Source organism: Ursus arctos, unplaced genomic scaffold (genome assembly GCF_023065955.2).
Source record: "Ursus arctos isolate Adak ecotype North America unplaced genomic scaffold, UrsArc2.0 scaffold_25, whole genome shotgun sequence".
Taxonomy (NCBI): Eukaryota; Metazoa; Chordata; class Mammalia; order Carnivora; family Ursidae; genus Ursus; species Ursus arctos.
Window position 1 is genome coordinate 36,247,377 of NW_026622930.1, and position 25,749 is coordinate 36,273,125.

Consider the following 25,749-nt stretch of genomic DNA (forward strand, 5'->3'; position numbering starts at 1 on the left):
ATTTATGCATGGGTAGGAGGGCATGACTTATTTCTGGTCCTTGTGGTATCAGCTGTGGTGGCTTGAGTGGGTCTGGAAAATCCACTTCTTAGTTGGCTCAGGTACAGGCATAGCTGGTTAGCTGATGTTGTCAAGCTGTGTGCTGCACACATAGTTATAGATTGATGGAACATTTTACTTCATATCTTTTATAATTTTTAAAAAAGATTTTATTTATTTTGAGAGAGAGTGTGTGGGTGCATGTCCATGAGAGTGCACGTTCAGGGGAACAGTCAGGGGCAGAGGGAGAGAGAGAATTCCAAGCAGTCAGCATGGAGCCCAATATGGGTCTGGATTTCATGACCTGAGCCAAAATCAAGTCGGACGCTTAACCGACTAGGCAACCAAACTCTCCTCCTTCATGTCTTAACTATCATTATTAAGTAGAAATAGAAATAGAAAGGAAAGTGATTATTGAATCACTGATATAGCCTTAAGTGTTACCAGCAATGTCTTCTCATATCAATATTTTGAATTGTTCAGTTTAAGGCCAGTGCTTAGCTGGGAGCTCGGCTATGGCTATTGGCTGGGTGCCTTGATTGCCCTTCATGTAGGCCTCTCTAGAAGAATGCCTGGGCTCCCTCACAACATGGATTCCAAGAGCAAGCATTCCAACAACAAGGAATTGGAAGTTTCTAGTTTCTTAAGGCCGGGGCCCAGGCATATGAGCATAGTAACTATATTCTATTGGTCAGTCATAGAGTATGCCTGGATTCAAAGGGAAGGATGGAGACCCTGCCTGTCGATGGAAGAGGTGTCAGAGATTTGTGGCCATCTTTAATCTACCATAATTATCTTCAAAATAATTTCTTTGTGTGAACAGGAAAATATAAGACTTTTAAGATAAGATAATTACCCATCTGTATGCCAGAATTACCAAGACTTTAACTATGATAAGCTTGCAAAAGTAGCTTGTCTAAAGTTGTCTTATGCCTGAAAGGCTATGGGAGTGCATATAAAAAGAGGCTTATCAAATTTTGATAAATGGGCCTAATTATTATTAGTAAAGTAGGTGAATTGACTATATAGCATTGCATTCAAAGGCTAAAATTATGTAACAGGCCTCTACAAAACTGGCTAGACCAAGCATGGTCATTCATGTTTGATGAATGATAATGGGCCTTCCTAATTTATGTATTATCTTAATATAGCCAGGGCGTGTGCCACCTTAGCTTCTAAATATTTTATTCTCCTACTCACGTTAATAATGTGTATTCCTTCTGTGTTTTTGTACCACCAGTAGTGAGACTTTGATGAGCAAAACGGATGTTTCTGACAAACTGTTTCTTAGGTTTTTGGTGTATGAATATACCGGAAAAAATATTTGAACATTTATCATGTTCCAGAACCTGGTCTATGTTCTGGAAATACAGCAGGGAGCACAAAGAACAAAGCCTGAAATACAGCAGTAAGCAAAAAGGACAAAGCCTATCCCTGCACTCATGGAATTTGCATTTCTAGTGGGGAAGATAGATAAGTAAGTGAGTAAAGAAATAAGTAAGTAAATAAATAAGCGGATAAGTAAGATTAAGCACGTAGTTGTAGTAAGGTAATGGAGAGTGATCCTGGAGAGAGGGACCGTTTTGGAAGGTAGTCGTGGAGGCCATCCGTGGTGAGCTGGGTTTTAAGCAGATAGCTGAACGAGGAGAGGAAAGGGGAGGGTCTTGGAGAAGGGTGCTCCAGGCAGAAGAACAGTTAGTGGAAGTGTGCGAAGCGTTAATGACTGTGGCGTGTCTGAGCAGCACCAAGAGGCCTAGTGTGACTGGAGCAGGGGAGTGAGGGCAGGTTGGAAGTTAAGATCAGTTAAGATCAGTAGTGCTCTGATTATAGGTGTCCTTGGACCATTACCAAGTTGGATTTAAGTCCTATGATGGGAAGGTTTTAAGTAGAGGAGGGCCACGATCATTTCATTCTTTTTAAAAAAAGATTATTCTTTCTGCTGTGTGAAAAATTGTTTGCTAGCTATTGTGATGATGATGACGATGGTGATGATGGTGGTGGTGGTGGTGACGATGGTGATGATGGTGGTGGTGGTGGTGATGATGGTGGTGGTGGTGGTGGTGGTGATGATGGTGGTGGTGGTGGTGGTGATGATGGTGGTGGTGGTGGTGATGATGGTGGTGGTGGTGGTGGTGGTGATGATGGTGGTGGTGGTGGTGGTGGTGGTGGTGGTGGTGATGATGGTGGTGGTGGTGGTGGTGGTGATGATGGTGGTGGTGGTGGTGGTGATGGTGGTGGTGGTGGTGGTGGTGGTGGTGGTGGTGGTGGTGGTGATGGTGGTGGTGGTGGTGGTGGTGATGATGGTGGTGGTGGTGGTGGTGGTGATGATGGTGGTGGTGGTGGTGGTGATGGTGGTGGTGGTGGTGGTGGTGGTGGTGGTGGTGGTGGTGGTGATGGTGGTGGTGGTGGTGGTGGTGATGATGGTGGTGGTGGTGGTGGTGATGAGACATAACACTTCATGGAGGCTTGCTCCCTACGGGATTCTCTTTTTAAAACTGTTTTATTTGAGTTATCTCATGTTTTAAAAAGATTTTATTTATTTATTTGACAGAGCGAGAGACCACAAGCAGGGGGGACAGGGGGAACAGTAGAGGGAGAGGGAGAAGCAGGCTCCCCGCCGAGCAGGGAACCCGATGCTGGGCTCGATCCCAGGACCCTGAGATCATGACCCAAGCTGAAGGCTGACGCTTAACCCTCTGAGCCACCCAGGCGCCCCTTGAGTTATCTCATTTAACACAACCCCTTTGTGAAGATTCTAGTATAACTTTAAAGTTATAAGTGAAGAAATAGAAGCCTAGAGAGTAACTGGCCCATAGACACACAGCTAGCCAGTGGAAAAGCACGTACTCATCAAGGCGATGCAGGGATGTTGGTAAAGGCGGTGAGCAGTGACTAAACTGAGCCTATATTCTGAAGGTAGAGCCAACAGGAGTTGTTGATGGATTGGGTATAGGAGATGAGTCAAAAAGTGAATTGAAGGATGACTTTGTAGCTTTTGGTCTGAGCAACTAGGTGTGGCTTCGCAATTTACTGAGATAAAAAGTACATTTGGTTGTCGGAAAGAGGGTGTTGTAAATTAACAGTTCTTTTTTGGATACGAAATACTGCTGCCCCTCCCCAAACTAAGACCCAAACGGTTTTTAAAGATTCAGTTATTAAAACCTTTTGGGGTCCTCTGTTGTGTCCTATTCCAGGCAGAATGAGAGGGAGAAGCAAAGGTCCTCCAAGGGATTAGAAAAGTACTATAAGATAAAAAAGGAAAGATTGGTTGATGGTAGCCACATTGTTGTCAAATATGAGGGCTATTAAAAATAGACATTTTGGGAGGTGCCTGAGTGGCTCAGTGGGTTAAGTGTCCGACACTTCATCTCAGCTCAGGTATTGATCTCAGCTCAGGGTCGTGAGTGTGGACCCCACATTGGGCTGCACTCTAGGTGTGGCCCCTACTCAAAAAGAACAGACATGTTGGCAAACACACACGACACAGCGATGTGCACATTTGTCCTGGGAACACAGACTGCGGCGGGAAGCAGTGTTGTTGCTTGTGGCAGAATATTGTTGCTTGCCCTAACTGTGGTTTTTGAAATGTATGCTAGTCCTAAGCATTGAAAAGATTTTTAAGGAAGAAGTAGTTTCTCTTTTCAAAAATATAGATGTATTACACAGATCTGGATATGTGATAAAATTTTATAAAATTATATACCAAAAAATGAGTGCATGTAAAACAATGGGGAAGCGTGAGTAAGCTCTAGAGTCTTGTTAATTGTATTGTGCTGTTTTCAGTTGCCTGGTTTTGATAAATGACTTCAGTTGTGTAAGATGTCATCACAGCGAGAAGCAGCATGTGGGTACATGGTGAACTTTCTGCACGTTTTTTGCAACTTATGTCAAAGTAAAAAAAATTTTTTTTAAATACAGATACATATAATTGAAAGTCTTGCCTTAAATTCTGACCTTGTTCCGTCCTACCCAGTGCAAGCCGCCACACTCCCGGGAAGATGGGAAGCAGAAGTGGGTATGTTTGTAACATGCAAACTTCACGGGATGTTGATTATATTCTTCATTTATTAATGCTGCACACTTTTAATACTTTGGCAGTTTTATTCATATTTTAGTGCTTAAACTTTTTATATGAGCAGAATGTGTGCATATTTAATGTACCCAAAATGATGAAATGTGTGGTAATTTGTTAAACTAAAAGGCGGAAGTAAAACACTTTGGCAAATACAGCATGTTGCAAGCATTTTAGGGAGCCAAACAAGCTGAACATGTCAAAATAATAGGTAGTTCTATGATATTTATTAACGACTTATAATAGCTGAACACTATTCACAAAGATGATTGTAGCATTATTTCATTGACTTCTGAAATGTTCATTGTTGAAAAACATAAATTCTCTTTATTTCTCTTTTCTGAAAAGGAAGACTTCCGTATTTTGTTATATGATTCGTCTGCCATTAATTTGTTTACTTTTCTTTATTTGTCTTTCCTGATACCAACAACAATGGAATAGAGATGTTAAATCTCTGATTACCTACTTTTTTTGGTTATTGTTTTTAAATATAAATATTCCAAGATTTAAAGACCCATCTTGCCATTGGCAACAACATGGATGGAGCTAGAGAGTATCATGCTAAGTGACGTAAGTCAGTCAGAGAAAGACAAACACCACATGATTTCACTTCTATGTGGAATGTAAGAAACAAAACAGATGAACGAAGAAGAAAAAGAGACAAATCAAAAAACAGACTTTTAACTATAGAGAAGAAACAAACTGTTGGTTGCTAGAGAGGCAGTGGGTAGGGGGAGGGGTGAAACAGGTGAAGGGGATTAAGAGCACACTTGCCTTGATGAGCACCAAGTAATGTATAGAATTGTTGAATCACTCTATTGTACACCCGAAACTAAGTGTATGTTAACTACACTGGAAATAAATGAATGAATGAATAAATAAATAAATTCCCAGTTGAGAAATGTCAGCACTATATTGTTCCTACTCAGTTTTGTTTCGTGTTGTGTTTTATTTTTTTAATTATTTTTTTAAAGTTTTAATAGAATTTTATTTATTTATTCTTAAATAATTTTTTATTTGGTTATGTTAGTCACCATACTATATATCCTTAGTTTTTGATGAAGTGTTCCATGATTCATTATTTGCGCATAACACCCTGCGCTCCATGTAATACGTGCTCGTGTTGTGTTTTAGCAAAGCAAGGATTATTGGGCGATAGTAAAGTGACATAGTACAAAACTCCTGAAGAGGTAGGGGACCCGAGAAAGTTGCCTTGTTTCCTACTCAGTTTCAACAAAATATCGTGGGTCTTAAAAATTGTTCTGAACTGGCATCAAAATCCCTAAATAACAACAAAAGAACAACTGAGTAAATGCTTATAAAATCACAGCTTTCTATTGTAAATTTATTTATTTTTCCCAGGAATTTATTTCTTATTTTTTATTTTATTTTTTTATTAAGTTAGTCGCCATATAGTACATTTATAATTTGTTGTATTGAAAAAACAACTTTTCTTAAAAAAAAAGAAATGATTTCTGAAAATGGATTAAGGTTCTGAAGTTGCTTTACTAGCTTGATTTTATATCACTGTCATTAAACGGGATTTGGCTGATGAAACTGCAGGATGAAACTGACCGTACTATTTTTCAAATGCTTGGAGGATGTAGAATGGAAGTGACCTCTGGTTGATACTCCAAGTGAAATGCTATGGAAAGTATGTGGTTGCTAAACACTGTGTTTATGAGCATTAAGGGGAATAAAATACTGCCCCTTTTCAAAAGAGCTTATTGCCAAGCAAGGAATGGCCAGAAGGGCAGGATAGGGTGGGGTGGGTGGGATTGGAGGTATGTTGAGTTTGGGCTGAACTCAGTTGTTTTTAAAACCTTTTACAAGATGAAGTCAACATTAGTAGCCCGACCACATCTGGAGAGAGAAGAGTTGGTGAATTATGGGTTGAGGGAGGGGGTAGCAGTCAGGGGCATTAAAACACCCTACTGCATTCATAGGGCTCTGTAGATAAGTAACAGTGATCTGCAAGTTGGCTTTAAAATGATGGAATCAAAAAACTTACAATGCTGGGATTAAACATTATATTATTATTATTATTATTATTATTATTATTATTATTTTAAAGATTTTATTTATTTGAGAGAGAGAGCTCACGCACACACACACATGCATGAGTGGGGGGAAGGGGCAGGACTCTGGGATCATGACCTGAGCTGAAGGCAGATGCTTAACTGACTGGGCCACCCAGGCGCCCCTAAACATGATATTAAACATGAGTTTAATAACTGGAATTTTCAGACACTTGCAGTTTTAATTTAGCTATTTATTCCAATCCTGTTTCCTTATTTAAAAAAATGGAACTCTTTAATTTGTCTTTACTCCCTATATTTCTGATGTTCTGTTAAAAATATTTATTAGCAGAGAAGTATTCCAAAAAGCTGGAAGCAGCAAGCAGTGCAAAAGAGCATACGTTTCTAAACCGGATCATCAATTCGTGGAAAATTTAAATTGATGCGGCTTCATTCAGGAGGACAAGGCAGCAGGACATCTTTAGTCGTAAGGCTAGAATTCCTCAGGCAAATTATAGCTCTGGCTTATCTAATTCTTTAGGAAGTTGATTAGCCCCTCTCATGTTTTGCCACGTGGACTGGGATGGCACAGACTCACGAGGTCACGTGTCTCAGACTGAAGGTAACATTTACTGAGTGAATACCAAATTCCAGGCACTCTTCTCAGGGGTTAACAGGCATTAATCTCTAAAAGTTTATAAAGACATCTCTAACAAATGATTCCTTGGTTAATAAATATTCATATTTATTTTTCACTTGGGGTATTTGTTATATTTTCATTATTTCTTCTCTTTCAGCTCTTCTTTATGCAACTATTTTTGGAAACGTTACCACAATTTTCCAGCAAATGTATGCCAACACCAACCGATACCACGAGATGCTGAATAATGTGCGGGACTTTCTGAAACTTTATCAGGTCCCCAAAGGCCTTAGTGAACGAGTCATGGATTATATTGTCTCAACGTGGTCCATGTCAAAAGGCATTGACACAGAGAAGGTATGGGTTATTATTATTGTTGTTGTTATTTATTTTCCATTTCAGTAGGCTCTTCAGAGGCTTGTAACTTTCCCACTCATACATTGCTTGTATAATTGCTTCATAAGTGTTCCTCTGTTTTTCATAAGCGACGTATCAATCAATCGTAGTATGTATTGAGTGCTTAGAAGGGGCATAGCACTCAACCATTAATCATCAATTTAGAAATCTTGGTTTCTGAAAACAACTAATTACTCCATTTCCTTAAAACACTCATTACCACTCAGAGTAATTTGCTGAATTCCTCTAAAAGTAATGATGCTGCCATCTCTCCTGGTCAGTTTTATTCTTGATTTCTCCTTTGACTTTTTTGCCCATTTAAAATTTAGAAAGAAGCTTCCTTGCTTATAAAGGAAAAAAGTTCTATGTCTTCTATGCTGTCCTCCACTTAAATCTCTTCCCTCTCTCACACGTGTTTACAAAGCAACGTACAATTCTTTTTCTCTTTTCCTTACACAAATCTATAGAGTGAATACTACCTCCCCACCCACCTGACATTTCTAATTTCTTGCTTGTCTTTCCGTGAAACCTCTCCTAATTTTTCCCGTCTTATATTAGAAAAGAAGGACCCAAAGTCCTCCTTAAAATAAACAAAACCAAATTAAAAAAATAAATTCCCACGTCCTACACCCAGCGAGTCACATCCAATATGAGGGGATGACAAAGAGACCGCACACGAGTTTCAAGAAAACCCATCTCGAGCTCTGTTACTTTACAAGCATCCGTGGAGGCCATTATTTTTAGGTACTGAATTTTGACGAGATGATCAGTTAGTACGTTACTTTCCTTGCCATTTCCCACACATTCGATTTGTTCTTTTAATCATATCATGTTGACTTGGAGTTTTTCTTTAAGGTCTGTTCAGTAAGCACCTTTCATTGTCAAAGGGAAAGAGCAAATGAGCAAAGTTGATATTCAGCTGGAGGAATTTCACTGAGGTAGTTTTAAGCCAGAGCAGCTGTTGTTAGGAGCAGCTGGTTGAGGGGATAACTAGGGGTCAGACATGGAAGACTTGAGGGAGGGAGGCCTTCAGAGGAAGTGCAGGTGAGATACTCGGCCTGGGGGGGGGGGGGCAATTATTTGAGGAATCATGAAAGAGGATGAGATTTCTCCCTCTTTCAACAAATCTGACAAGCTGCAGTATCAATTTCCTAGTTAAATGGCCAGTAAAATGGAATGTATGACTACAGACAGGAGAAGGACAAACTATGTTCTGTGGAATTTGATTTATATATGCCTGAGCCAAACATTATATGGCTGTAGGGAGGGTATCCAGAGAAGGAGGAGAATCTTCCTCAGGGACACAGGTGGGACTCAGTGTTGAAGACATCAAATGCATGATGTTCTTGGAGGTCCACATTCAGTGAAACTGAGATCAAGAGGCAACGGTCTATATACCCTGTTGGTCACCATCTCAGTCAGAAGCTTTTCCTTTCGGAAAATGCAGTGGGGGCACATGGTAGCTGGCAGAAAGCATCAGCCAGATGATTGAATAGGGCGCTTTTCGTTTGAAAAGAGACTGACCCATTGCCTATGCCACAGAGCTGTTACATGGCAGATTTTTGAGTCCCTGTTCTCTGTATTCCCAGATGCTGGGTTAGTTCAGGAAGGAAGCCGATTAGATTCTCACAAGCTTCCCCTCGAGGACCTGCACACCTGTCTGCTTCCTGATGTAGTTAGGGTGTGGTACACTGGCCTGTGGTGAGTCTGGAAGTGGACACGCCATGCAGCAGGAAACAGTTTCTGGGTTCCTAGTATTTACCACGGGTTTTTTGTTTTTGTTTTTGTTTGGTTTGCTTGTTCATTATTTGTGGTCACAGAAATGTACCTCTGATCAGTAGAGTATCCACAGAAAGTGGAGTAATAGGAAAAAAAAAGATTGGGAGGCTAACATTAAAGGTAAAATAAAATGTTAGTTCAAATGAAAAGATTCTTAAAGAAATAAGTCAAAATACTAAAGCGTATTAGCTTTTGGATAAGAAAAAAGTCACAAACGTGCTTCCTAACTGAATGGGGAATCCAGAAAGAGTAGCTTTTGACTAAAGGGGGAAGCAGAGTTAAATTACTGGCAAGTATGAAAGGTTTGTTGTGCATGTATAAAAGATATCTAAAGTTTAACTTAATGTGGCAGCAAACTCTCCATGCCTGTATCGATTTCTCCCCGTCTATTAAGAAAATCCCCACCCAAATGTGCGAGAACTAGCTGTAACAGAACTGTAAATAAAGGGATATACACCAAAGTCTGGGCCTGGGACAGTTACAGGAGATTCGCATGAATTGTATAGTCAAGGATGAATTTAAAAATGCATTCTTACAGAAACAGACTCTGAAGTATAGAGAACAAACCCATGGTTACCAGAGGGGAGAGGGAGGGATGGGTGAATCGGTGATGGGGTTTAAGGAGAGCAGCTGTGGTGAGGAGCACTGGGTGATGCATGGAAGTGCTGAATCACTACATTGTACGCCTGAAACTAATATTACACTGTGTGTTACCTAACTCAAATTTAAGTAAAAATGTTAAAAAATGCATCCTTGGCACACCATATGCTCTACTGAACAAAAAGAAAACATAAAATTGCCATTCAACTTTTTGGTTTAGTAGAAAAACTCCAACCAGAGCAGAAGAGCCACATTCCTGTTAGGCATTCAGTAATTTGACAAATAAATAGTGTACATAACATAGAACTTTAAAATATGATAATGAAGTATCAAAGTATAGACCCAAGAATTATTAGCCAAAGCAAAGAGTGGGAATAAATATCTCAGAACTAGATTTTACTATAGATAAGAACTGAATGTAAGTTAAAGGACGTATCATAAAGAAGGAATTGATATATTATTTAATATAATTATAAAATGAGCTAAAAATCTCAGAAACTATTTAATAAGGGTTTCCTGCATGGCCTAACATAAATATCAGATGGACTGAGTTACATGTAAAAAAATAAGAAACCACAAACTAGTAAAAGGAAAATATGGGACCATGTTTAATTTATCTCTGTACATATTAAAGCAATGGAATACATAACAAAGTAACTGATAAATAGATTTGGCTAAAAATGTAAAACCTTTCGCAAGTAATGAATCATGGAACTTTACATCAAAAACTAGGGATGTACTGTATGGTGACTAACGTAACATAATAAAAAAATTATTATTAAAAAAAAGAAAAAAATAAAATAACGTGCTGACAAAAAAAAAAATGTAAAACCTTTCATACCAAAAACCATGAAAAGGAAAACAAGATAGAGTATTTGCAACAAATATCACAAGTGAAAAGTTAATTACCTTAATATGTAAAGTGATTTTATAAATGAATAAGAATTAAAATACCTGAGGAGAAAGATGAGCTAAGTACATAGTTTATTTATATAAATATACAAAAATACAAATTAGTAATAAACATATAAAATATTATTTTAACTTGTAATAAATAAATATTGAAACGAGGCCATTTCTAATATGTCAAATGGACAAAGATAATGCCCACTCTTAGCAAAGCCTGTAGTGACTGACACTATCATATATTTCTGGTTTGTGTGTAATTTCGTGTGGCATTTCTTGAAAGCAGTTTGACTAAGATAATATCTTAAACTGGGGGATATTCTAGAGCTCAGTCCTTGTGCCTCTTCCCTTTTCTGTTCATCTTCTCTCCTTCAGTGATATCATACAATCTTACGACTTTAAAAATGTATGCTAACGCTGCCCAGATACAGACACTCATCTCGGATCTGGTCTGGAACTACAGACTCCCCTATCCAGCTGCCTCCTCACATCCAGGGAAGCTGTCCAGAACTGAACTCCTCATCATCTCCCATAAACCTGCTCCATGGACATTCTTCCCTAATGCAGTTAATGGAAACTCCACCCCTCAGTTGCTTACACAAACCTCCCCGCATTAAAACCTCCAAATCTTGCTGGTTCCTCCTCCAGTGCTCACCACTCCATCGCCATCTCCTGTTGTGTAGCCAAACAGCTGGTCTGTCCCATTATAGTATATTCTCCGCACAGCAGCTTTTGAGCTTGTGTGGCTTTCATAATGAAGCTTTCTATCTATCATCTATCTATCTATCTATCTATCTATCTATCTATCTATCTATCATCTATCTATCATCTATCTATCACATATTCATCTGTACTATAGGCTTTTTTGAGAATAAGAATAAAATTGATTGAGCTTGTTAAAATATAACGGTGGGGAAAAGGAAAGGAAAGATTGATGATAGTAATCAAATAAATACTGTAATTCACATCTTAGCAATATGAATGTATTTGAGGATGTAGCTTTAGTAAATAGCATCTGAGTGTTAACAGTTATCCTATATTTGATGTCAGAGACCTCTATTCGACTTCCTCAGTAAGCCAGATACTTAGTCTTGCTATGTTTCTTATCTCACATTTTGTTGATAGTCTCTTTCAGATATTTTATTAATGTTGGTTGTTATCAGATTTAACTATGAGTATATACTGAAAAAGATTGAAATGTACAAAGTCAAATGTCTTTGTTCTAATGCTTCTCTTGTTAGTTCTGTTTTGAAACAGTGAGGTTTTTTTCAGTTGCTAGTACAATAGAACTTAATGATGCATTGCAGCTAATTAGAGAAGAACCTTCACCCCAATTATTGACATTTCCTTCTATCATTTCCACATATTTAGTTTTATAGATTTTTTTGAATTCAGCTTTACCCCGCAAGCAAATTAATCACTGTGATTTAACTCAGTCTTGCCTTGTGTGAATAATGCTTTCTCTAATACAAATAGTGGCATTAAAGTCAGGACTGACATGAAGATTGTAGCATTTCTATCAGGAAAGGTTGCCTTAGGCAAGATTTTCTATATGGAACAGTACCGAGATTAATTTTATTTAGTTGAAAGTGTTTTATTGATGACTAATTGCTCTAGTTGCTTTAGATTCTTTTCAAATGTAATAACCAAAATCCGTCCTCTGGGCTTTGCTACTTGTAACATCCTGTGTGCACTTAAAAGACTGAGAAATGGGTGGAATGAGTGAGGATTTAAAAAGGAAAAAGGAGATTATGGGAAAAAATACAAAGGATGATGAAGCTTAAAACCTTGTCATTTTTTATTTTTCACTGTTTCACTTTTTTTTTTTCTAACATGTAATTTGGAAAAGAGCAGTAGAAAAAAGCTCTTTGGTCTTCGTTTCTTGTTTCATGTGCTTTGTAATAAGCATAAGTATCAGTAGGAAGATGTCATTATATAAAAAGTTCTGGCAGAAATATGCAAAGCATTCATGCAGAAATACGCCTTTAGAATTTAAACAAATTGAGATTTGAATATTTAAAAATCTTAGATTATTTTTTTAACCAAATCTATCAAAGGAAGTACTCTACATCTTCCAAATATGGTAGACAATATATTTTGTTTTTCCTACAAGTTAAAGTAACTTCCTTTTAGTCTGTTTACTTTTATCTTTTTTTTTTAATTGAGAAAAGCATGTCTAAATATTTTTCTTCGTATTCCTAAATGTGAAGAACCTGGATGACATTTTCATACCTGGCCTCATTTTCTTGGTTCAATATTCAAATATTTCAAGAGGTTCCTATGGCAATGTACAACAGAACCTGAGTGACGGCACTAGCCTTCCAAGAAAGACTCTACAGACAAATGTGCTGTGTTAAATAGATCATGTAAATACATACATGTGAATGTAGTAAAATGAAACTGAATTGGTCTTAACATGCATTAAAAGCACTCTTGTCTTTGGATCAAGGGAGGTAAGAATCATTCCAGTCCATGGCAATCAGATTGCACATAAAATATTGTGTTATAATTCTAGCTGGATAATTTTAAAGAAATACTATCAAATGACAGCACACTTACCAGAAAATAGCCATGACGGCATGAAGTTCTGGGAATCTTGTTATTTGGTGGATGATTAAAGGAAATGTGAATATTTAGTTTGGCTAATTGAAGACCTGGGGAGAGGTATGACAGGTGGCTTAAAGTATTTTAAAATGCAGTGATCTAACTGCTTCAGGAGAAAATTAACTCCCTGCTAGTAAAGGACACAGGCCAAAGGTAGTACAAAATGAACGTGCACGTCCTGACACTAATTTGGTGATATTGAAGATATTATATGATAATTGTGTCTGAATGATTTGGAGTACTACTATGTATCATATCTTATTTCAAATTGAGACACACATTCAAGATAGCCTATATAAAAATTACAGAATAGGACTCTGTAGTAATTATTAAATCTGTAGTGGTCAGTAATTATTTTCTCAACAATTTTTTTATTCATACATCTATGTACTGTAGTTTTACAAATGAAGCTAATTTTTTAAAAATTCTGAGGAACACAGAATCTCTGATAAGGCTGAGTAGGCCATGCCCAGGAGACAAATGGCATATTTTTTCTGTCGTCATAGTTTAAGAATGCTCCAGTGCAAGATTTATATCCCTGTTAGCTGATACAATTATCAGTAAACTTCTGGTGTGCGGGCAGTAGGCAGTCTTATTTTGCTCTGGTGATGATAGGGAGGCGTTGTATGATTAAAATAAACACTGAGTGACCCAAACCTCTCTCCAGGAATGTTAGTGTATTCTTTTATTTTATTTTTAAGGTTTTTTTAGGGGGAGAGAGAGAGAGAGAGAGACAAAGACAGGAAGGAAGGATCTTAAACAGGCTCCACGCCCAGTGCACAGCTGGACACAGGGCTTGATCTCTATAACTATGAGATCATGACCTGAGCCAAAATCGAGAGTCAAACGCTTCACCGAGTGAGCCCCCCAGGTGCCCCATAAGCATATTCTTTTCATGTACCATGTTGAGATGACTTCAGTGCAGTAGTGTGGGCTGGCTTGTATTTCATTTTCTTGGCAATCTGCCAGGAGTCTCTGAGGAAGGGACTGAGAAATCATTATCAAATGATCTATAGTCTAGGAATGAGAAGAAGGACGTGATGATTTAGGGCAACGGATGACTTGCGCAGTCGCGTGGCTCTATCAGACCAGGAGGATTGGGTTTCATTCTTCCGTGTTCACACCTGTATTGGAGATGCAAACACCCACCTTCCTTATTTGACAGGAAGATGAAAAGTACCCGTGTAATGCCTGCCTAAGAGAAACAATAATAAGGGCTAACAAATACTTTAGTCTGTGGTGGTTGCAATTTATTTCTTCCTTTACCAGTTATAAATTATGAGAACTTGGTCATGCCTGGCACCGTTTTTAATCTGAGTCTTTAATCTTAGTATTCAGTGCATACTGTCATCTTTAAATATAGATGAAAATAGAACCTCATTTGTAGAGTAATTTGGTTGAATAAAATATTTCTATCTACATACACTGAACACAAACACACAGATTTATTTTAGGCTTAGGGGAAAAATTAAATCATGAATGAACCCACATGCTGCAGACAGTGTCATAGTATGAGTAGGTGTGTGTATCCATCCTGTTATTTTGTTCTGAGCTGCCTTGATTGATCTGTTTTCAGACTCTCACTAGAGTAAGTCTGCAGAAATGTCTATTGAAAAACCTATTTTTGAATGAGATCATAGTGTTTCCTACAACTTTTGCAGTTTACTAGACAAAGGTAGAATTATGCAGATGGTTGGATTTTATAAACTGAACTTAAAAAAAGAAAGATGTCTCCATTCCTGTGATTTCTGTTGTTATTATTTGACTGTGTTTGTTATGTTAGATTTTTCTTCCAGAGCTCTGTGGCTTTCTGTTCCTTAGCCACTTTCCCATCTCTTTTCTGGTTCTTATGATAATGCCTAAAAGACGCCGTATTTTGGCTCATGCTGATTGTTTTCTTAGTTTTGGACTCATTTATAGTTTATGAAGTAACGAAAAGCCACTTTGAGCTCCTTTACTAGTAGTGCCAAATAATCATAGGCATCCCTTTCTGGCACAGCAGCAGGTGGCAAGAGGGTGGAGAAAATAAATACGTTAAAAGAAAAAGAAAAATTGTCATGTAAGAAAGAGATTCCTCTAGTTGTTCACTGCCAGTTGCCTGAAATCCTACTTCATGCCCTCTTCCTGAGCCTGGTCCTGGAGTCAAGGAGAGGAACTCAGGGTCTGCAATCGAGTGGCTTTTTCTCAGGTTTTGCTTTTTATGAGTCTTGACCTGTCTTGAGACTGAGACCTTCAGGCATTCTCTCCTTTTGTCACATTAGCATTCTTCCTGATTTCTTTATATCTGGAATTTTCTTGAGAAAGTCTTCCCTCATTTCTCCTGGGGTATCTCTGAGATATGGAAGACATCCATTAAAGAAGGATGTATATTATGGTGGAATTTTGAAATAGGGAAATAACCATCCTTTAAAATTTACATCCTCATCAAACAGAACCATGGTTTTGTAGGATATTGTTGTAATTGCTATGGAGTGGGAAATAAAGATAAACACAATCCATGCTCTTGGGATGTACAGTGTCTAACGGGGGAGGAAAGACTTAAATAACCACAGAGATAAACATAGGACTCCAAATCGTGATGATCCTTGAAATACAATATAAGGAGCTATGTAAGATTTTTAAAAGAGGAGAGGGGGGTGAATCTAATTTAGGTTGGAAGGGTGTTGGTCAAAGAAGGCGATAGAGAAAGCAATAGAATTTGGACGTAAAAACCTGTTAGAAACTGAAGTTCTTCACATATTTTAGAAAAGAAACACAATTTACCTATGTGCTAATCATTGTTACTAGTTTGAAGATGGAAAAGAATAGAAAGGAGAAAAAGCAAAGATCCAGTTAGTCCATTAAGTACTAATAAATTGTTAATTAACCAACGTTAATTAACTGTATATAGAAGAATTTCAACTGATCATTCACATTGGTTAAAAATCTTACTCTAAAGCCAGTAACAACACAGAAATTGATATGGGAAGTACTGACCTCACTGGTACCCTAATCCTGATTAAACTAACCAACACACCTCTGTTTAGAACTGGATCTGCTGCCTTTGTGGGCAAGTGTCAGAGAACAATACATTCATGATCCGAGTATAACTTTATGCATTCTGTTATCATTTCTACCAAGGATGAATACATGTTAGAAGAATATTTTATAACCTCTTATCTATGAAATGTTTATTTTACATAAACATTTTGTACATCTTTCATGATATTCCATTTCTGAGATTAAAATTTAAACATATATCTGGGAAGCTTGTGTGAGAAATATTGGTAGTTTCCTTTTAACACCTAGGAAAAATCAGAAGGCAGTCTGAATTAAATAGTATAATATTGTAACCCTGTATCTTGGGACAGTGAATGAGAAAGTAATGGGAAGCAGCCTTCTTAGGGGAAGCCAGTCACCGTTAGCAGAGAAATAACCCATCCCAGCCACCAAGTCACACCCAGCGGTTTCAGTTAAGATTCCTCTTGCCTAGGGCACAATTTAAAATGCCAGTACATCCAAAGAGACTTTCCCCACTTCATCTGACAGTTAGTACTTGGCTTCAGAGTGTATTGTAAGGCAGTAAAATCCATGGTCACATGATTTTACATGTGTTTAATGATTCATACACTTCAATAAATAACAGAACACAATATGATGAGAAGCAGGTCATTTATTCAGCCATTCTCAAGACAGTTGAGAGCCATCCTTCCATATGGTGAGAAAGCAAACAAAACCCAAACCCGAAATCCTCTTTATTGTTAATGGTAACACTTCATTATCATTTTAATTTTCTGTAAGAAGGACTTTAATAATGGCTTATTAGTTTTATAATACAATTTTGTATGCTTAGAAGAAAAACAGAAAATTTTTTCTAAAGGAAGGTAAAATTCTCTATGCTGAGAGCTGAAGCCTGACAAGTTTCATCAAGAATTCTTAAGTATTGGGACACCTGGGTGGCTCAGTCGGCTAAGCGTCTGCCTTCAGCTCAGGTCATGATCCCAGGGTCCTGGAATCGAGTCCTGCATCAGGCTCCTTGCTCAACAGGGAGTCTGCTTCTCTGTCTGCCTACCACTCTCCCTGATTGTACTCTATCTCTGACAAATAAATAAAATCTTTTAAAAACATTCATAAGTATTTAGGTAAATATTGATATACAGGTTGATGTTTAATTTAAAGATGGTTTCCTGTTCCAGTCTCTTTTTAAAAAGATTTATTTATGGACTCTGGGAAACAAACTGAGGACTTCAGAGGGGAGGGGGTGGGGGATCGGGATAGGCTGGTGATGGGTAGTAAGGAAGGCACGTATTGCATGGTGCACTGGGTGTTATACACAACTAATGAATCATCGAACTTTGCATCAGAAACCAGGGATGTACTGTATGGTGACTAGCATAATATAATAAAAAAAACATTTAAAAAAAGATGCAAAAAAAAAAAGAATAAAAAGATTTATTTATTTATTTGAGAGAGAGAAAACAAGCAACTAGGGGGTGGGGGCGAAGGGAGAGAGAATCTTAAGCAGACCCCCTGCTGAGTGCAGAGCCCGCCATGGGGTTCAGTTTTATGACCCTGAGTTCGAGACCTGAGCTGAAACCAAGAGTCAGAGGCTTAACCGACTGCACCACCCAGGCGCCCCGTTTTCTGTTCCAATCTTGAACAATAAACGTTGATTAAGCCTCTATTTAGATTCAGGACATTGCTCTAGCCTCTGCAATGCAATAGGGAGTGAGACAGTCTTGCCACGTTAGACTTGCATTGTAGCAGGACTGATCGAATCAATTTCTGCTTTCTTTGATCTCCTGATACTATCTTATGGTTACACCAAGAGGTACTTGGCCTTTGGGCCTGGAACACCTGGAAGAATGCAAACCAAGAATCAGAGGTTATGGTATATACATTTAGTGCATGTAATGGCAGAGAAAATGGTTCATTCTGATTCCTAGGATTCCGACTCCGAAGTCAGTGTTCTTTGCCCTACATCACTCACTAATTCCATACCTACTGTGTTCCACATCCTACACCACATTCTGGAGATGAAGCTGTGAGCAAGATGGGCAGGTCTTTGACTTATGAAACTTGCAGTTTAGTGGGGGAGACAGAGAAGAATAGTTATGTGAACAATTAACATCTTCCAATTCCCTAATAAGGATTTAAACCAAGTGTTAACATTAGTATGTATATATATGTGTAAGGTAAAAAAATACACACACACACACACACACACACACACACACACACACTCACACACAACTTTGATTTTCTTCCTTAACATAGAAAAGGTTGGTTCTCACCTGCACCGAGAATGGTGGAGTAAACTCAGTATTCCTAAATATGCTGTACTCTGTGATGCATTGAAATCACTGAGTTTTCATAAACATATTACAATTATGTGATCTTTGATTGTTACTTTATAGTAATAATAGCCAGATAATAACATGATTATGACAATTCTTGCTTCTGTTTTTATTAATCAGTAAGAGGTATATAATTTTGCTAAACTGAATTGGTGTAATTGCAATCAGGAACAATGAAACTTGGAATTTTAATGAGCTTATGCTACTTAACTTGGTATGAGTATTAGATTAATATTAGGGTTTTCCAATACTGAAAAAAAGTTCTTGTCCTCTTGCTGGTGTTGGGGTTGGGAAAGGCTGCTTTCATTTGTACAGGCAGTTAGTATGCAACACTTCAAAAATATATACAATTTTATCTTCTTAAATTCCCTTTAAGAACCTAAGTTTCCTTAAGCACTTAATATTTTAGGGGCACCTGAGTGGCTCAGTCAGTTAAGCGTCTGACTCTTGCTTTCAGCTCAGGTCATGCTCTCAGGGTCTCCTTATGTAAGACACATATACAACAAAAATGCCTGGGTCTGTAGTCTACGTTTGGTGGATACTAGAGCTAATACTCCTGATATTAAATTTATCTTTAGTTGGTTTTAAGAAAGCTCTTCAACTGAAATCTTCCTACACACCCACAGAAAGAGAATTTCATTTATTTAGCTTTTTGAGGGCTGTTGTGAAGGTTTCAAAAATAAGACAAAATAAAACAAAATTAAGCAAACAAACAAAAACCCCCCACAGTCTAATTTTCTTTCTTCACACTTCATTTTCAAAGTATTTCATAGGATATTCAAAACAAGTTGAGAGAAATACCCAAATATGAATGTTATGACTTTTCCTTTCTAATTAATGAAACATGTGACATGAGATTATCACTTAATACACCTCCTGTCTCTATTGGCAATGGTGCAGAAGAATGTTAGCGGCAAAGCACGAGCTGGTTCACAGAAGCAAATTTTCCAGTTGACTGAGACTTGTTCTTCCCTTGCAGTTATTAAGGATCTTGAAAAAGGCCTTTCAGATGTTAGTATTTTCCTTAACATTTATATAAAAATATTACATATTATATAAGTTAGGACAATATTTTGGTCACAAAGGAACACTAAACCTCCTCATGGATTTAGACATGTGCTCATTTCATCCCAGAATTCCAATTCCCATAACAGAGAAGGAACTTTTGGTCATTACGATTTTATGGATAACCTTTTAAAATAGTTATACCAGGGGCGCCTGGGTGGCACAGTGGTTAAGCGTCTGCCTTTGGCTCAGGGCGTGATCCTGGCGTTATGGGATCGAGCCCCACATCAGGCTCCTCCGCTATGAGCCTGCTTCTTCCTCTCCCACTCCCCCTGCTTGTGTTTCCTCTCTCGCTGCTGTCTCTATCTCTGTCAAATAAATAAATAAAATCTTTAAAAAAAATAAAAAATAAAAAAATAAAATAGTTATACCAAACACAACTTATCCTTATGTTTGTTCATAGTTGTATTGACTTTCACACACATTATAGACTTCACATAAATTAAAATCAGTATAAAACAAGACACTGCATTGACCTATATAAACACATACAAATGTAGGTAAAGGATTAAGCACAACGTAGGTGTCTGGCCACCTGGAGTGTTATTGTTACTGACGTTGGTCATACTGAGCTTTTGGTTTTCCCGGCAGGGAAATTAAAAGAGAAATTAAGAGAAATGCTTTTGTCTAATGAAGGAAGCAAGCACATTTGTCTAAGAAGTTAGATATTTTCTTTTTTTTTAAATTTTTTTTATTATGTTAGTCACCATACAGTACATCCCTGGTTTCTGATGTAAAGTTTGATGATTCATTAGTTGCGTATAACACCCAGTGCACCATGCAATTCGTGCCCTCCTTACTACCCATCACTGGTCTATCCCATTCCCCCACCCTCTCCCCTCTGAGGCCCTCAGTTTGTTTCTCAGAGTCCATAGTCTCTCATGCTTCATTCCCCCTTCTGATTACCCCCCCTTTCTTTATCTCTTTCTTCTCCTACCGATCTTCCTAGTTCTTATGTTCCATAGATGGGAGAAATCATATGATAATTGTCTTTCTCTGCTTGACTTATTTCACTTAGCATTATCTCCTCCAGTGCCGTCCATGTTGCAGCAAATGTTGAGAACTCGTTCTTTCTGATAGCTGAGTAATATTCCATTGTCTATATGGACCACATCTTCTTAATCCATTCATCTGTTGAAGGGCATCTCAGTTCCTTCCACGATTTAGCTATTGTGGACAATGCTGCTATGAACATTGGGGTGCATATGGCCCTTCTCTTCACTAAAAAAAAAAAAAAAAAGAACTTAGATATTTTCCTCTGGCATTGACTCCAGAAGAACTTTGCCATGTGAGACTTTTTGTTTGCAAGCAATAAAGCATATTGATCAAGATTGGGGATCCACAAACTTTTTGTATAAAGAAACAGATAATACATAGTTTAGACTTTGTGGGCCACGTGGTCTTTGTCTCAACTATGTAAATTTGCCATTGTAGTGTGAAAAAAGCGATAGACAATAAGAAGTAAATAAATGAATATTTCTGTTCCCGATAAAACCTTGTTTGTGGACACATTAATTTGAATTTCACATATTTTCAAATGTAGTGAAATATATTTTTCTTTTGATTTTTTCCAACCATTTAAAAATATAAAAACCATTCTTCACTAGGCAGCTGTACAAATTCAGTTAGTGGAGATTTGACCTTCAGGTTGTAGTTTGCTGACCTCTGCTTTAGATTATTGGATGTCTAGTCAGACTGTCAGATTTCTATCCTGTTCAAAATTGCAGCATCTCCAATCCCCAAAATTCTTAGGTACCTTCGCTGATTTAGCTTTCTTCACAGAACTTATCATAACCTGAAGTATTATATATATATATATATATATGTATATATACATATATATATATAAAATTGTTATATATATATAATTATTCACTTCTTTGTTAAAGAATTAGAACAGTTCTTAGAATTATTAGAATAAACATTCATGCAGGCAGGCAATTTGCCTTTTTCACTGCTAAATAATTTGCATCTAGGTAGTGAATGGTACATGGTGGATGCTCAGTAAATCTTTCAATGGATGTAATTCTGGGGTCATAAGGGCATATGCATTTGAAAAACATTAATATAAAAGACCATCAACAGGTAGCTGTGATCACTCAAAATGACATTATGGCTAAGGAAGAGAAAAGAATATAAGATCAAGCTTTGAGAAACTCCTAGTTAGATGTCAAGCAGATGAGAAAGGGCTAGAAAGAACACTGAGCAGTAGCTGGTGATATCAGATGAAAACTGGAAATATGGGGCACCTGGGTGGCTCAGTTGGTTAAGCGTCTGCCTTCGGCTCAGGTCATGATCCCAGGGTCCTGGGATTGAGCCCTGCATCAGGCTCCCTGCACAGCGGGGAGTCTGCTTCTCCCTCTCCCTCTGCTGCTCCCCCTGTTTGTTCTCCCCCCATCATATAAATAAATAAAATATTTTTTAAAAAAGTGGAAATATTTGATTTTATGTAAGCCAAGAGAGAAAATGAACAACTGTCTTGAAGTCTTCTAAAAAATGCATAAAATAAAATGTGAAAAATTCCATTTATATCTTGCAATGTGGAGCTTATTGGTGGACTTGATAAAAACAGATTTACTAGAGTAGTGGAGACAGATGCAACATTGGAGTGAGAAGGAGTAATGTGTAATAATTAAGACAGTGTGATTTTTGGCATAGGGACAGTCAAATTGACATATGGTAATGGCGTAGGATAATGAGGCTAAAAATTGCCCCAAACATATGGGGAGATTTTATATGTGTCAGAGACAGGCAAATGTAGATCTGTGGAAAAGGTGAGACCATTCAATAATTATGTCATTGAGATTAATGGTGACCCGTATGGGAAAAAAAAAAAAATCAGTTTAATCTCTCCACACCATGGCAATCAATTCTGGGCTTTAAAGATTTAAATATTAAAAACTGTCATTTTTTACAGAAGTAGGAAAAAAATCCTAAAATTCATATGGAACCACAAGGGACCTCAAATAGCCAAAACAATCTTCAGAAAGATCACACATGGATGGTACTGATGTAAAGACATCTAGATCATACAGAACCCAGAAATCAACCCTGGTTGACTAATTTTTAATAAGGGCACCAAAGAATACACAGTGGGGAAAAGATAGTCTCCTCAACAGATGGTATTGGGAAAACTGGATATTTACATGCAAAAGAATGAAATTTGATCTGTATATTACACCATACACAAATATCAACTCAAAATTAAAGAATTAAACTGAAGACCTGAAATTATAAGACTCCTTATATTGTAGAAGATATAAGAAAACATATGGGCAGCTTCATGACATTGGTCTTGGCAATGATTTCTCAAATAGGACAGCAAAAAAACAGGCAACAAAATTGGTAAAAGCCAAGTGGAACTACATCAAACTAAAAAGCCTCTGCATAACAAAGGAAAACATTAAAAAAGTATAAAGGCAGCCTATGAATGGGAGAAAATATTTGTAAGCACTACATTTGATAATGGGTTAATATCCAAAGTATATAAGGAACTCATACAATTCAATAGTAAAAAAAAACCAAACAAACAAAAAACCAAAACAAAACAATAACTCAATTAAAAAATGGACCAAGGACTTGAATTTGATATTCTTCATAGAAGACATAGAAGGCATACAAATGACCAACAGGTATATGAAAAGATGCTCAACATCCCTAATCATCAGGAAAATACAAATCCAGATCACATTGAGGTATCACCTAGTATCTATTAGAATGTCTATTATAGAGTGAGAGAAAAAACTGTTGGCAAGGATGTGGAGAAATTGGAACTCTTGCACACTGTTGGTGGGAATGTAAAATGGTACAGCTGCTAGGGAAAACAGCATGCAAGTTCTTCAAAAATTAAAAATAGAGCTACAGAGGCACCTGGGTGGCTCAGTCAGTTAAGTGTCTGCCTTCAGCTCAGGTCATGATCCCAGGGTCCTGGGATGGAGCCCCAAGTCGGGCTCCCTGCTCAGCGGGGAGTCTGCTTCTCTCTTTCCCTCCACTCCTCCCCCTTGCTTGCTCTCTTCTCTCTCTCTCACTCTCTAATAAATAAATAAAATCTTTTAAAAAAATAGAACTACCAAATGATCCAGGAATCCCACTTCTGGGTATTTATCCAAAATAATTGAAATCAGGATCTCAAAGAGATACTGGCCCTCCCATGTTCACTATAGCATTATTCACAATAGCCAAGATGTGCAAGCAATTTAAATCTATCAGTGAATAAATGGGTAAGAAAAATGTGGTATACACACACAGTGTAGTATTATTCAGTCATAAAAAGAAGGGAATCCTGCCATCTGAAACAATATGTATGAAACAGGAGGACATTATGCTAAGTGAAATAAACCAGTCACGGAAGGACATATACTGCATGATTCTGTTTACATAGGTATCCAAAATAGTCAAACTCTTAGAAACAGAGAATAGAATGGTGATTTCCAGGGACTGGGAGAAGGGGCAATGGGGATTGCTTTCAATGGGTATTAAGTTTCAGTAATGTAGGATGAATAAGTTCTAGAGATGTGCTGTGCAACATTGTGCCTGTGGTTAGCAATGCTGTATTATACACTTAGACATTTGTTAAGAGGGTACATCTCCCGTTAAAGTGTTCCTACCACAGTAAGAAAAAACAATATGTAGAAAATTTTTTATTAAATATATTTTTAATTTCTTAAACATGAGACAGTTTGACTAAGTAACAAATATTAATAAATTTTAATTTATTAAAATTAATACTTTTTGTTCATCAAATTACACCACAAGTGAGAAAATAATCTATAAATTGGGAGAAAATACTGAAATATAATTAGGTAGTAAAGGATTAGCTTCCAGAATATATAAAGAGTTCCCATAAATTAATAAGAAAACGATAACCCCATAGAAAGAGAACAGAACAAACAGGCATTTCTCAGAAGAGGAAATACAAATTAAAAACAATTCTGACCTCTGGATTCCCATAGTATAATCGTGGCAGCCAAACTTTGCTCACAAATCTCCCCAAATCTCTAACAAGGAGAACAAATAAAGTTACCCTCAGAGTAGGCTAAAGCTCAGGTAAGAGACAGAGAACACCGTAAATTTTTTATATTGAACCAAACGTTTTATACAAGTCCAAACCAACAGAGCAGACTCTGGGACACAACCGAGCTGGGAGTCAGGATGGAAATACACAGAACAGAGAAAGAGGCATGTGGTCTTAGTCAGGATGGAGGACAGAAAACAGCGACCAGCATTCATCATCAGAATGAGCAATCGCATCCAGAATGCAAAACACTGAGGACAGGACTGACACCTAGTGAACCAGAGTATATGCTTTTGTGGAGTTAGGCGGCTTGGAGTGTGCTTAGGATAAGAAGAAATAGTTTCAGGAAGGCCATACTTCTGGAGAAGAGGAAAGCCTTGGGAGACTGATGTTTTTCTTGGAAGTTTAGTGGTGAAGGGCTGAAAAGAAATATCTGAAGAGAAGAGGACTAAGAACAAGATATAAGAAGTTAGATCCAAATTGAATTGTTTATGAAGAAATTACACTGAACTGCTGTCACAGAGAAGGGTGCCTTTGAACTAAGGAAATCTGGTAGGATAACAGAAGAAAACTTGCCCCCTACACTCTCCCATTTCTCACCCTCACCTTCCCCCCCATACAGAGGACTATCTACTTGAAAAATACAACACAAATAATGATAATCAGAAAAAGGAGAGAGTTCATATATAGATACGGTATATATAAAGATACTGGAAAAGAAATCAGAAAATAAAATTTTTCAACATGAAATCACACTCCTACAAAAAGCCATGGTACAGAAGAAAATAGACACAACACCCAAATTAAATTAAATATTGTGAAACAAGAAATTTAAGAAAGAACTTCAGAAGTCATGAATCCAGGGGCACCTGGGTAGCGCAGTCGTTAAAGCGTCTGCCTTCAGCTCAGGGCGTGATCCCGGCGTACCGGGATCGAGTCCCACATCGGGCTCCTCCGCTGTGAGCCTGCTTCTTCCTCGCCCACTCCCCCTGCTTGTGTTCCCTCTCTCGCTGGCTGTCTCTATCTCTGTTGAATAAATAAATAAAATCTTTAAAAAAAAAATAAGTCATGAATCCAAAAAAATGAGTATAGAAAGAGAAATACAGGGAGCCGATCAATGTCAGAAAATAAATGAAGGAAGAAAGAGAAAATAACCTTAGAAGCGAAGACTAAATTACAAGGTGCCCACATTCTATCTTTTATTATATAATAATAGTTATAAGAAGACAAATAGAGAATTAAATAAAGAGAGCAAAAAAATTAATGAAGCTGAAATACAG

At 37.6% G+C, this 25,749-nt stretch overlaps 1 protein-coding gene across 1 annotated transcript in view; it reads left to right on the forward strand.

The window, feature by feature from the left end:
- Window positions 1-25,749, forward strand: part of KCNH5 (potassium voltage-gated channel subfamily H member 5) — a 277,122-nt gene that overhangs the window by 169,354 nt on the left and 82,019 nt on the right. The window contains exon 8 of the mRNA XM_026486888.2: window positions 6,927-7,126. Coding sequence (XP_026342673.1) covers window positions 6,927-7,126 — 200 coding nt within the window. The remainder of the gene's footprint in view (window positions 1-6,926; window positions 7,127-25,749) is intronic.